This window comes from Pongo pygmaeus, chromosome 4 (assembly GCF_028885625.2).
Source record: "Pongo pygmaeus isolate AG05252 chromosome 4, NHGRI_mPonPyg2-v2.0_pri, whole genome shotgun sequence".
NCBI classification, from domain to species: domain Eukaryota; kingdom Metazoa; phylum Chordata; class Mammalia; order Primates; family Hominidae; genus Pongo; species Pongo pygmaeus.
The window spans coordinates 74,904,225-74,917,253 of NC_072377.2; the positions used below are offsets into that span (position 1 = coordinate 74,904,225).

The 13,029-nt window shown below is 38.9% G+C and overlaps 1 protein-coding gene across 5 annotated transcripts in view; it reads left to right on the forward strand.

The window, feature by feature from the left end:
* OCLN (occludin) overlaps positions 1–12,795 on the forward strand; it is a 63,527-nt gene extending 50,732 nt beyond the window's left edge. For 4 of the 5 annotated variants that reach the window (XM_054489881.1, XM_054489880.2, XM_054489882.2 and 1 more), the window contains exons 7-9: positions 2,605–2,776; positions 6,218–6,259; positions 8,256–12,795. In XM_054489881.1, the coding sequence (XP_054345856.1) occupies positions 2,605–2,776; positions 6,218–6,259; positions 8,256–8,357 (316 nt within the window). In that variant the 3' untranslated portion in view covers positions 8,358–12,795. Of the gene's footprint in view, positions 1–2,604; positions 2,792–6,217; positions 6,260–8,255 lie in introns of those variants that run through there. The other variant, XM_063664893.1, reaches the window with a different exon arrangement.
* Positions 12,796–13,029: the final 234 nt, after the last annotated feature.

The following is a 13,029-nucleotide window of genomic DNA, read 5'->3' on the forward strand; positions in this document are numbered from 1 at the left end:
ATGTCTTTGAACTTTGGCAGTAACCACTTTGAACTTTCCACAGTGTGGCTGGTGAACTTCACCAGTGCTCTTTCTTATACCAATAGTCACGGAAGAAAGGTCTCCTAGCACTTTGGGAGGCTAAGGCTAAGAGTTCAAGACCAGCCAGGCATAGTGGTGTGGGCCTGTAGTTGCAGCTACTCGGGAGGCTGAGGCTGAGGCAGGAGGATTGCTTAAGCCCAGGAGTTCAAGGCTGTAGTGAGCTATAATTGCATCATTGCACCCCAGGCTGGGCGATAGAGCTAGACCCTGTCTCAAAAAACAACCAAAGAAAGGCCTTTCAAATAAATAAAATCCAGGTATAGAGGAACTTTGTTTTACTGATTATAAAATTCCCAGACCAGTGCTATGGTTTTCCTTTGGCGTTACTTTTTTTTTTTTGAGACAGTCTTGCTCTGTTGCCCAGGCTGGAGTGCAATGGCACGATCTCGGCTCGGTGCAACCTCTGCCTTCCGGGTTCAAGCGATTCCTGCCTCAGCCTACCAAGTAGCTGGGATTACAGGCGCCCACCACCATGCCCAGCTAATTATTGTATTTTTAGTAGAGACGGGTTTCACCATGTTAGCCAGGCTGATCTTGAAAATCCTGACCTCAGGTGATCTGCCTGCCTTGGCCTCCCAAAGTGCTTGGATTACAGGAGTGAGCCACCGCTCCTGGCCGGCAATTATTTTTTAAATTAAGTTTAAAATGATAAGACCAGAGTTTCTTTTAAAGTTTAATCCAAACAGTTTCATAAACAATTGAGGTAACAATTTAGTGTTCAGCCACAGTTGTGGTTAAGTTTTTTTGTGTTTTGGTGGTTTTGTTACGATCCATCCACCATCACCAAATGTATTTGTGTATGATGTGTAGCCTTCCTATGCCCAAGTATTCTGAGGACTAAGACGCACATCAGAAACATTTGCAATGTGAATGGTAATCAAAACATTGCTTCTCAGAGAGTGAGGAAGGATAGGCGGGGCATGAGTAGCTTGAGATCCCCTATTCACTGATGATTCTGATACTTTATCTTCCCCTCTCCCCTCAAGAGTTTTTGGCCTGGCTTAGCCATCTATCTGTAAAATATTCACCTAACTTGTATCATGGAAGATTTAACTGAAAACTTTTTTTTTTTTTTTTTTTTTGAGATAGAGCCTCACTCTGTTGCCCAGGCTGGAGTGCAGTGGCACAATCTCGGCTCACTGCAACTTCCGCCTCCCAGGTTCAAGCAATCCTCCTGCCTCAGCCTCCTGAAGAGCTGGGATTACAGGCATGTGCCACCACACCCGGCTAATTTTTGTAGTTTTAATAGAGACAGGGTTTCACCGTGTTGGCTGGGCTGGTCTCAAACTTCTGACCTCAGGTGATCCACCCACCTCGGCCTCCCAAAGTGCTGGGATTACAGGGGTGAGCTACCACGCCCAGCCTGAAAATTTTCAAAATCCGAAATTCTTGTTTTCCTTTTGATAAAATCATTTAAATTTCTCCCCTCTGTAAAATGAAGATATTAGATTGTTAGATCTAAAATTTGAAATTCCACATCATTGTGAAACTCCAGTCCTGTGAAAGGATTCAGAGTATTTTTTCTATGGATTATGGGTTAATGGCATCGTCTTCCTATGTAAGGAGTAGCTGGTATATTGAGAAATAGATGTGATACAAAATTTCAGTTTTTCTTCTTTATACTTTAATGAATTGCCAGATTATTTTAATAGTGAGCACATGTTTTTTATACATGTACATTTTTAATGTCTATTTTTATTGTGAGAGAAGTATATAAGCTATTTCCACTTCGGAAAAACAAGAGCAAAAAATAAATAAACCAGTCTGAAAACTATGGGTGGTAGCAGGAAACAGCCACTTCCAGTCAGCTGTGCTGCCACTGTGGTGATCAAAGCGGACTTTGTGTTCCAGAATTCCAGTTTTAAGACTTTAAACAGGCCAGGCATGGTGGCTCACTCCTGTAATCCCAGCACTTTGGGAGGCGGAGGCAGGTGGATCACCTGAGGTCAGGAGTTTGAGACTAGCCTGGCCAACATGGTGAAACCCTGTCTCTACTAAAATACAAAAATTAGCCAAGCATGGTGGCAGGCACCTGTAATCCCAGCTACTGTGGAGACTGAGGCACGAAAATCTCTTGAACCCGGGAGGTGGAGGTTACAGTGAGCCGAGATTGTGCCACTGCACTCCAGCCTTGGTGACAAGAGCGGGCTTTGTCTCAAAAAAAAAAAAAAAAAAAAAAAGAAAGAAAGAAAAACTTTATAAACATAAGTAGTCCATTATTGATATTGTGTATGGAAAATAAATGAGTTCCTATGACTTGTATCTTCAATTTTGTAAATGATTTTCAAAATTATTTCTGCAAATTATGTAGGCATAGTTTTTATTTTTTTAAAAATGAGCAGTAATATATAGTCCCTCTTAATAGAACTTATTTGTATTCTCTCTTTCCCCATAAGAAACAAAAAGGAAACAAGAAAACGTCATTCTCCATACCCAACCAGCTTTATTATCTTTGAGGAAGGAGCATTGAATTTTATGTCTGCTAAGGATACATATGTAGTCATTTTCTCTCTCACCTTTTAGGGAATATCCACCTATCACTTCAGATCAACAAAGACAACTGTACAAGAGAAATTTTGACACTGGCCTACAGGAATACAAGAGCTTACAATCAGAACTTGATGAGATCAATAAAGAACTCTCCCGTTTGGATAAAGAATTGGATGACTATAGAGAAGAAAGTGAAGAGTACATGGTAAATTCAACCTGATATTTGTATATTAAACAGAATTTGAATCTAATCTGTGGAGGGTACAGCATCCTTTATATTAATGTTGATAAAAATGTGCTAGTAATTATCAAACTGCAGTTTCATTGAAGAATAGTTGAGATTGGGTTTTGGATGAAATTCTTTTCTAATAGAAGACTGTACTAATGTATAATAGTTAATAATTACAAAGCACTATTCTGCTTTTTTTTTTTTTTTGAGTTGGAGTCTCGCTCTGTCGCCCAGACTGGAGTGCAGTGGCGTGATGTCAGCTCACTGCAAGCTCTGCCTCCCGGGTTCACGCCATTCTCCTGCCTCAGCCTCCCGAGTAGCTGGGATTACAGGCACCTGCCACCACACCTGGCTAATTTATTTTATTTATTTTTTTTTAGTAGAGACAGGGTTTTACCATGTTAGCCAGGATGGTCTCGGTCTCCTGACCTCTTGATCTTCCCGTCTCGGCCTCCCAAAGTGCTGGGATTACAGGCGTGAGCCTCCACGCCCAGCCACTACAAAGCACTATTCTATGTACATCTATCCTTTCCTATTTAAAATAAAATAGCCAGGCTGGGCATGGTGGCTCATGGCTATAATCCCCACACTTTGGGAGGCCAAGGCGGGTGGATCACCTGAGGTCAGTAGTTTGAGAATAGCGTGCCCAACATGGTGAAACCCCGTCTCTACTAAAAATACAAAAAATAGCAGGGCATGGTGGCAGACACCTGTAATCCCAGCTACTTGGGAGGCTGAGACAGGAGAATTGCTTGAACCCGGGATGGGGGAGGTTGCAGTGAGCCAAGATTGTGCCATTGCACTCCAGCCTGGGCGACAGAGTGAGGCTCCATTTCAAAAATTAATAATACTAATAAAATAGCCCTATTATCTTTTCTATTTATAAAGCCATTCATTCCTTCTGTAGAAAAGAACTTAAGCGGCCTGGCACGGTGGCTCATGCCTGTAATCCCAGCACTTTGGGAGGCCGAGGCGGGTGGATCATGAGGTCAGGAGATCGAGACCATCCTGGCTAACACAGTGAAACCCCGTCTCTACAAAAAAAAAAAAAAATACAAAAAATTAGCTGGGCGTGGTGGCGGGTACTTGTAGTCCCAGCTACTTGGGAGGCTGAGGCAGGAGAATGGCGTGAACCCGGGAGGCGGAGCTTGCAGTGAGCCAAGATCGCACCACTGCACTCCAGCCTGAGTGACAGAGTGAGACTCTGTCTCAAAAAAAAAAAAAAGAAAAGAAAAGAACTTAAGTAACACAGAACTGTATACAGAAAAAGAAATCATCTTAAATCCTACCATCAAGAAATCCTTATCACCAAAATATTAGTTGTTAAAACAATCTCTCCAAGCAGGAGTCACCAAGGCACATATAACTTTCTTTAAGGAAACATCATTTTCCATGTTTCACTTATTTTCTTCCTGTCTTTTAAATCAACAGTTTATGGTTATCTTTTTTTCCTCCCTTGATCACCTGGCTGAGATAGAATTTGTCCATGTAAAGTTACTGGTTTTTTTTTTTTTTTTTTTTTCAATCCATCCTTTTCATACTGTATTTTGTATACATACTGAAATTAATGTAGTTACACCACCTTTTAGAGGGAAATTAGTCTCTTCTTGTTTATTTGTTCCTTCATTGATCAGTCAATCACTTACATAAGTATGGACTCACAGATACCTGTTTTATACTGTGAATTATAATCCAAGGCTGCTTTATTTTGTAATTCTAATTGTTCTCGCTTTGACCGTTGGGAACTTTCAGTTGCTTCCCGTGTCCCTTTGACTTACTCTTATTGTGGGGTTTTATCTTTAAAAAAAAACAAGCAAAAAGAAAACTTTCTTGTACTGCTTATTTCTGGCTTTTCTTAACAGCAAGTTTTTTTTTATATCAATAATGAAGACCTGCTTAGTTTTAAGTTTTTTATGTGTAAAATTAGGTAAACAACTTTCAATTTTATGGTTGTATCATAATTTAAGAGTCATTTTCTATGGATAGACATTTAAGTATGTCTCCCCCTACTCCAGTAGTACCAGTATATACTGGTGGACCTCTCTGTTTTTGCACTCTTGTCTGCTTATCTAATTTTTTTTTTTTTTTTGAGATGGCGTCTTGCTCCGTCGCCCAGGCTGGAGTGCAGTGGCGCTATCTTGGCTCACTGCAGCCTTCGCCTCCCAGGTTCAAGTGATTCTCCTGCCTCAGCCTCCCAAGTAGCTAGGATTACAGGCATGTGGCACCACACCTGACTAATTTTTGTATTTTTAGTAGAGATGGGGTTTTGCCATGTTGGTCAGCCTAGCCTCAAACTCCTGACCTCAGGTGATCTGCCTACCTCGGCCTCCCAAAGTGCTGGAATTACGGGTGTGAGCCACGGCGCCCAGCCTGCTTATCTAACTAAAACTAATTCCAGAATGTGAAATTGCTGAGAGTCAGAGGGTACGTACCTTTGCAAAGTTGCAAAATTGCCCTCCAGAGAGACTGCACCAACTGTGTCTCCCTCCTGATACAATACAGGACTCATCTGATGCACATCTCATTAAATATTCTGCCATTTTTCAGTTGAGGTGATCTACTTTTTAGTTTTGACGTATTCACATCTTTATATAGGTTAGATTTATGTATTTCTTTTATGGTTTCTATAGGGTGTTATAGATCTTTCTTAATTTAGTGAACATTTATTGAACACTTATTTTTCTTTGATGATGTGGAAATGCTGGGGCTAGAGACATAAACTCTTGTCCCCACCCTAAAAGAGCTCATATTTTAAGAAAAGAAACTGACATCTAAACAATTTAGACAATATGATTAATGCTGTATTTGCGTCGTGTAGAAAGCACTATAACTAACTGCTCATAGAAGAAATAAAGTCTTTGGAGGCTTCACAGTGAGGGAATCGTTAAGAGTTTTCCAGACAGAAGGGTGCGTGGAGGAGCATGATTACAGCCATAAGGAAAACATGATTGAAATCCTGAAGCATTTAACATGTCTCAGTTTTTAAAGGAGTTGCTGATGATGGGTGCTGAGACTGGAAAGGTAGGCAACTGGATGAGGGGAGAAGTTAATGGGAAGTTCAGACCAGTTGTGTAGTGGAATATTACCTGATCACTGCTCTGTGTTATAAAAGATCTTCCTGGTATCAGTGTAGCATGGGGACTGGCATGAGGAGAGATGAGAAGTAGCAGAACAGACAGTTACCTGCCTATGTGAGTGGAATGTGAAAGATACAGTATCATAAATGTCTCTTCACTGAATTCCTTCAGACCTTCCTGCTGATCATGAGTTTTAAGAGCTTTACGACTTCGTTCTTTTAATTGCTTATATTTTTGTCATAAGCTGTCATTTTTAGCTCCAAAGTATAACATCAGGAATGTTACTTTTAAAACAGAAAATGCCCCAGTAAACATATTCCTTTGTGTCTGTCATTAATAGGCTGCTGCTGATGAATACAATAGATTGAAGCAAGTGAAGGGAGTAAGTATCCGAGATTGTTCTTTCAGGAAGAACTTTCTTTCTTCTTTTCTTTTAATTCCCATACCTACTCATCTGGAGGAAGAGCTTTTCTATTACATGTTTTTCATTTTTTATTTTATGTATTTTTTAAAAGTTGAAGTATACATACAGAAAAGTGTATAAGTCAAAGTGTATAACATGGTGAATTTTCACAATGCGACCACATACCTGCGTATGCAGATCAAGAAATATATTTCTCAGTACCTCCCCACCCCCAGCACCGCCACCCTCACTTGTACTCCTTTCCAGTGTTTACACTCTCTCCAGAGGGGTCCATCATGCTCACTTCTAACATCATAGAGTTTTGTCTGTCTTGCACATTACATAAATGGAACCATACAGTATGTATTTTGTGTGTGATTTCTTTTGCTCAGTATAGTGTTTGTAAGGGTCCACTTGTGGTTCATGACTATTTTTTTTTTTTTTAGATGGAGTCTTGCTCTGTTGCCCAGGATGGAGTGCAGTGGCGCAGTCTCGGCTCACTGCAACTTCCGCCTCCCAGGTTCAAGCAATTCTCCTGCCTCAGCCTAGCTGGGATTGCAGGCACGCACCACCATGCCTGGCTAATTTTTGTATTTTTAGTAGAGACATGGTTTCACCATGTTGGCCAGGCTGGTCTTGAACTCCCAACTTCAGGTGATCCCCTGCCTTGGCCTCACAAAGTGCTGGGATTACATTCATGAGCCACCATGCCCGGCCATGGTTCATTAATTTTTTTTTTTTTTTCTGAGACAGTGTCTCGTTCTGTCGCCCAGGCTGGAGTGCAGTGGCACAATCTCGGCTCACTGCAACCTCTGCCTCCTGGGTTCAAGCAATTCTCCTGCCTCAGCCTCCCGAGCCGCTGGGATTACAGGCAAGCACCACCACACCTGGCTAATTTTCCTATTTTTAGTAGAGATGGGGTTTTACCATGTTGGCCAGGCAGGTCTCAAATTCCTGGCCTCAAGTGATCCACCTGCCTCGGCCTCCGAAAGTGCTGGGATTACAGGCGTGAGCCACCACGCCTGGCCGGTTGATTAATTTTTATTGCTTTGTAGTGTTGTATATAAAATGCAACTTTATTCATCCATTCTATTGTTAATGAACGTTTGGGTTGTCCCCAATTTTTGGCATTTAAAAATATTGCAGCTTCATACATATTTGTAAATGTTTGAACATAGAAGTGATGGGCATTTGTCTATCCAGCCTTAGTAGATACTGTCAAATGGCCTTCCAAAGTAGTTGTACCAGTTTACATTCTCACCAAGCACTACAGACTCCTGTTGCCCTATATCCTTGCTAACACTTGGCATGACAGTCATTATTGACTTAACACATTAAAAAAAATTATATTAAAATTTTTGTAAATTACTTATCCAGGTGCTGTGGTTACGTGCCTGTAGTCCTAGCTACTAGGGAGACTGAGGCAAAAGGATCCCTTGAACCCAGGAGTTCAAAGCTGCAGGGAGCTATTATTGTACCACTTCATTCCAGCCTGGGCAATAGGATGAGACCCTTTCTAAAAAAAAAAAAAAAAAAAAAAAATTATAAATTACAGGCATCGTGATTTGAAATAAGAGTTTAAAGGGTATACAGTAAAATTTCCCATCTCTCTTATCCCCTATTCAGCTTACCTTTCTCCAGTCAACTGAGATCACCAGTCTCTTGTTTTACTTACAGTTTTAGATTTTTACTTACGTGTTAGCAAAAAGGCCGGTAAGTTTTCTTGGTCATTTTACAGATTTTTAGAAATGAGGGTATCTTTTGGAAAAATCCAGGTTAGAAGACAGAACTGAGCAAATAGAATCAGCTGCCTGTGTGATTAGTGATACTGCCAGGCACCTTGAGTATTTTACTTCAATTAACGCTCCCAACAATTCTCTTGACTAAATATTCCATTTTTTTGTTCACCTCTGCCTTCCCAGCAGACCTGTTTTCATTTTGTTGAATTTATGTGATTCATTTTCTCCCTTTTTAGTCTGCAGATTACAAAAGTAAGAAGAATCATTGCAAGCAGTTAAAGAGCAAATTGTCACACATCAAGAAGATGGTTGGAGACTATGATAGACAGAAAACATAGAAGGCTGATGCCAAGTTGTTTGAGAAATTAAGTATCTGACATCTCTGCAATCTTCTCAGAAGGCAAATGACTTTGGACCATAACCCAGGAAGCCAAACCTCTGTGAGCATCACAAAGTTTTGGTTGCTTTAATATCATCAGTATTGAAGCATTTTATAAATAGCTTTTGATAATCAACTGGGCTGAACACTCCAATTAAGGATTTTATGCTTTAAACATTGGTTCTTGTATTAAGAATGAAATACTGTTTGAGGTTTTTAAGCCTTAAAGGAAGGTTCTGGTGTGAACTAAACTTTCACACCCCAGACGATGTCTTAATACCTACATGTATTTGTCTGCATAGGTGATCTCATTTAATCCTCTCAACCACCTTTCACATAACTGTTATTTATAATCACTTTTTTCCGCATAAGGAAACTGGGTTCCTGCAATGAAGTCTTTGAAGTGAAACTGCTTGTTTCCTAGCACACACTTTTGGTTAAATCTGTGTTATGACTCCATTAATAATAAATTCCCTGGCCTTTCATATTTTAGCTACTATATATATGATGATATACCAGCCTCCCTATTTTTTTTCTGTTATATAAATGGTTAAAAGAGGTTTTTCTTAAATAATAAAGATCATGTAAAAGTAACAAATGTGTGAAATTTAAAGATTGTAAATATATATTTACTTTTTTAAGATCAAAGTTTAAACCTGGTGGTTAGAATTTTGTGTATTTTTAAATACTTTTTATCTTTTATGGTTTACATGCATTTTTTAAAAAACCAACTAGACCTTTTCATTATATCAGAATATCTGATTACATTTATAATTCAATTGTGACTTGAACTGTATCTTACAGGAATGTTCAATTTCTATACATATTTTATAAGGTATTAAACCTGGTGTTTTCTTTCCATAATAACCTGTTTGATGTCATTAGTGCTGTTAACATACAGCTGTGGAAAACCACACTCAGGAGTTGTATCTGTTGTTGTTTATACTCCTTTGGGTGCTGTGCTGGTTAGTCGTTTCCCATTCCTTTGGCTGTAAGAATGCTGATATGTCTGGAAATAGAATGCTATACCACGAAATACCAAATAATTTCAAATGGTGCCCTTAAATTGTATCACTTTTTAAAAAATTCAGATTCTTGTTAGTAAAATCAGTTGATAGCACTGTGCTAACCAAGTTGATTGTGATCATCCCAGCTTAGACTTTTCTAAAAACTTTTTTTTAGAATAATCTATAAACTGACCTTTAGTATGCATTTCAGATATTTAGGTATATAATTTTTTTTTTTTTTTTTTTTTGAGACAGTCTCACTCTCACCCAGGCTGGAGTGCAGTAGCGCTATCTTGGCTCACTGCAACCTCCACCTGCCAGGTTCAAGTGATTCTCCTGCCTCAGCCTCCCGAGTAGCTGGGACTACAGGTGCCCGTCACCATGCCCGGCTAATTTTTGTATTTTTAATAGAGATGGGGTTTTATCATATTGGCCAGGTTGGTCTTGAACTCCTGACCTTGTGGTCCGCCTGCCTCGGACTCCTAAAGTGCTGGGATTACAGGCGTGAGCCACCACACCTGGCCTAAGTGTGTGTGTGTGTGTGTGTGTGTGTATTTTTTTTTTTTTTGAGATGGAGTTTTGCTCTTGTTGAACAGGCTGGAGTGCAGTGGTGTGATCTCAGCTCACTGCAACCTCTGCCTCCCAGGTTCAAAAAATTCTCCTGCCTCAGCCTCCCGAGTAGCTGGGATTACAGGCACGCGCCACCACACCTGGCTAATTTTTTTTTGTATTTTTAGTAGAGATGGGGTTTCTCCATGTTGGTCAGGCTGGTCTTGAACTCCTGACCTCAGGTGATCCGCCCACGTCGGCCTCCCAAAGTGCTGGGATTAGAGGCGTGAGCCACTGCGCCTGGCGTATAATTTTTGATAGATGATTTTGAATTATTTTCCAGAGATAAAATTTTAAATGTTTCCATTATATCACTGATTTATTCCTGCAAATTGAATAAGTTCTTAATTTTCTGCGTGCACGTTAATACAAAAGGTATTTTCATAGCTTTTGGATTTATACCAAATGAAAAGGACTCTCTTGATGAGCACCTTTAACTGATTTTTCTGTGTTAAATTTTTAACAATTTGTTCTTGGAAGTCAGTTCACGAAGGCAAGTTTGTCAGTATTTTCACAGAACTATTCAGCTGAATCCAGAAAGTGAAACAGCAAGAATTTGCATTGTAAAGTTGTGTTATAAAATTGGACTTTGAAATTTCAAAAATAAGAAAAATTTTCATGTGTATTTATACTAAATACCATTTTAGGAAACCAGGATCAGAGTGTTTCTGTTGGTGTTGGCATTAACTAGCTGGATGTAAATTTGAAAAGCCACTCAAGCAGTTTCCTAGTCTAGAAAGTCAGAGGTTTAGATTACATTTCCAACATCCCTTCCATTTCTGACCTATAGTTCTTGTCTGGAATTCTGCTTTGTTATAAACTATTGTTCTAAGGAGTTTGTTGTGATAGCACATAGTTCATTTTGTAAAGATTCTCTGCATATAAAGTGATGCCCTACATATGTGATTTTGTATTAAAAGTATATAGGATCATTATTTTATTTTGAAAAATTTAAATACAGAAAAATATAAAATATAAGTACCATCTGCCCAGAAATAACATGTGTTAATGTTTTGTCATATGTGCTTTATTTTTTTTGAAATAAAGTGAAGTCAACTAGTATTTATAGTAAATAAGTTATATACACATAAGTACATATATGATATTTAATCCTCACAACGATCTTTTGACATGTGACCATTCCTTATTCTTCTTTTATAGACAAGGAACTAATGATATGAAAGATTAACTGGCCATTGTCACACTAGCAAGTGGCAAAACAAGGGATTAGGATCTTGGTCTCTTCAACTGTTAGATTCTATACGTCCATCCTGTGTTGACTTTGTTAATGGATTGGATAATGTGAGATCACTCTGATGTAAATAAAGTATCCTATATTAATTTTGAGTGCATTTTAAGTACTTGTAACATAAATGCTTCCTGTGAAATATCTGTAAAGACCTGAATGGGTACATGTGTGTAAAGAAGAATCAGGGCAGAAAAGTGCTTTTATCATGGCTCCAGGGACTTTAGCTTCAGTTAGTGTTGTGAGAATTCCTCACACAAGGACATTTCCTTGCTTCAGCATCAGGATGGAAGTGTTTCCCATCTGGACTTTTTCAAAGACTCAGCTGGAGGAATCAATTCATAATTTCCTGGCAGCTCATGATTCTGCTACACTACACCATGCCATCTCGTGTGAAAGGACAAATTTGATGGAGGACTATGTCATCCCTCATGCGTTTCTTATTGTCTACATTTATTCTAATGGGAAGAAATGAGCAAAAACATCTCAATAATTTGGGTAGTTTTTAGAAAACTTTGTGTTAGTAAATTAGAATAGTGCCACTTTGGCATTATGAGAAAGAAGAATGGATACATAACTAGGGTTTTGTGTATGACTACAACGAAATGCAGAATGGTGTCTCCAAAAGGATTCCAGTTGCTGCCACAAGACCTGCTTGGTATTGCCTACATGTGTTGTCCTATTTTTGCTTTGCCCTTCTGCAGTTACTTGCTGTGGGACCTTGGAGAAATTAATTTAGCCTTTCTGTACTTCAGTTTTTTGTATCTGTAAAATATATTTGTAATAATCTCATAGTTAAGAAGGTAGTTAATGTGTGACTCAGTCCTTGTCTAAAAGTAAATATGCCTAGCTACCCCTATCTTCCAAAGCCAGAAGGTGAAACTTTAACAAGTTTTCTAAAAGCAAATTGTGTTTTTTAAAGTGCATATATCATCCAATCCCATATGATTGATCTGTGCTGGGTGCAGCCTTAGAATGTAAATTCTTTTGAATTCTAGGCAGAGAATGCAGGATTGCATTCTAAATATTTGTACATGATAAATGCTTCTTTAGGTTAGAGCAAATAGTTTACATATCAAGATCACGATTGTTAGATACTGTTGTCAATTACAGAGGTCTTAGTTGAGGCTTTCTGGAATGATTTAGTTTCCCTGTAAGGGAGCCTGTCTATTGGAATAGACAGGTTCACCTCTCCCAGTCTTTCAAGTTGCATGCTTTTTATATCTGTTTGATCCCACTGGCTGAGCTGATTGTGAATGTCCTAACCCTGTTGATTGTGTCTGGCCACTCATGGGCAAAGAACAGATTATTCCATTCTTTATAGTTGTCTTTAATTTTACAAGTTGAAAAAACATCTGAGTAGGTTAGATAATTTATTCTACCACTTTGTACATGATTAGAATATGTCAGTCATAATCATGCCCAGAGATTATGGATTTATGAATATTTTGTTTTGCTTTAGTACCATTCCTAGTTGAATCTTAACATCCATGTCTAAAATCTATACAGAGCAAATATTACAGTTGGGAAAACTGTTTCAGTCTCCTCTCTTCACAAATATGCTTTATATTTATTGGGGAGTCCTCTATCCTTTTCCTGGTTTTCCTTAAAGTCTTCCCAGGCTGATAGATAACAAACATATGCAAGAAACTTGGAGCTTGGGATTCCTCTAGGCTGTTTATCCTAGAGGAATGCATCCCATCTTGCAAATAGGATGGTCAATTAAGATGGAAGGAAGCAAAATTGTAGATAGGAAGGTAGGGCACAAA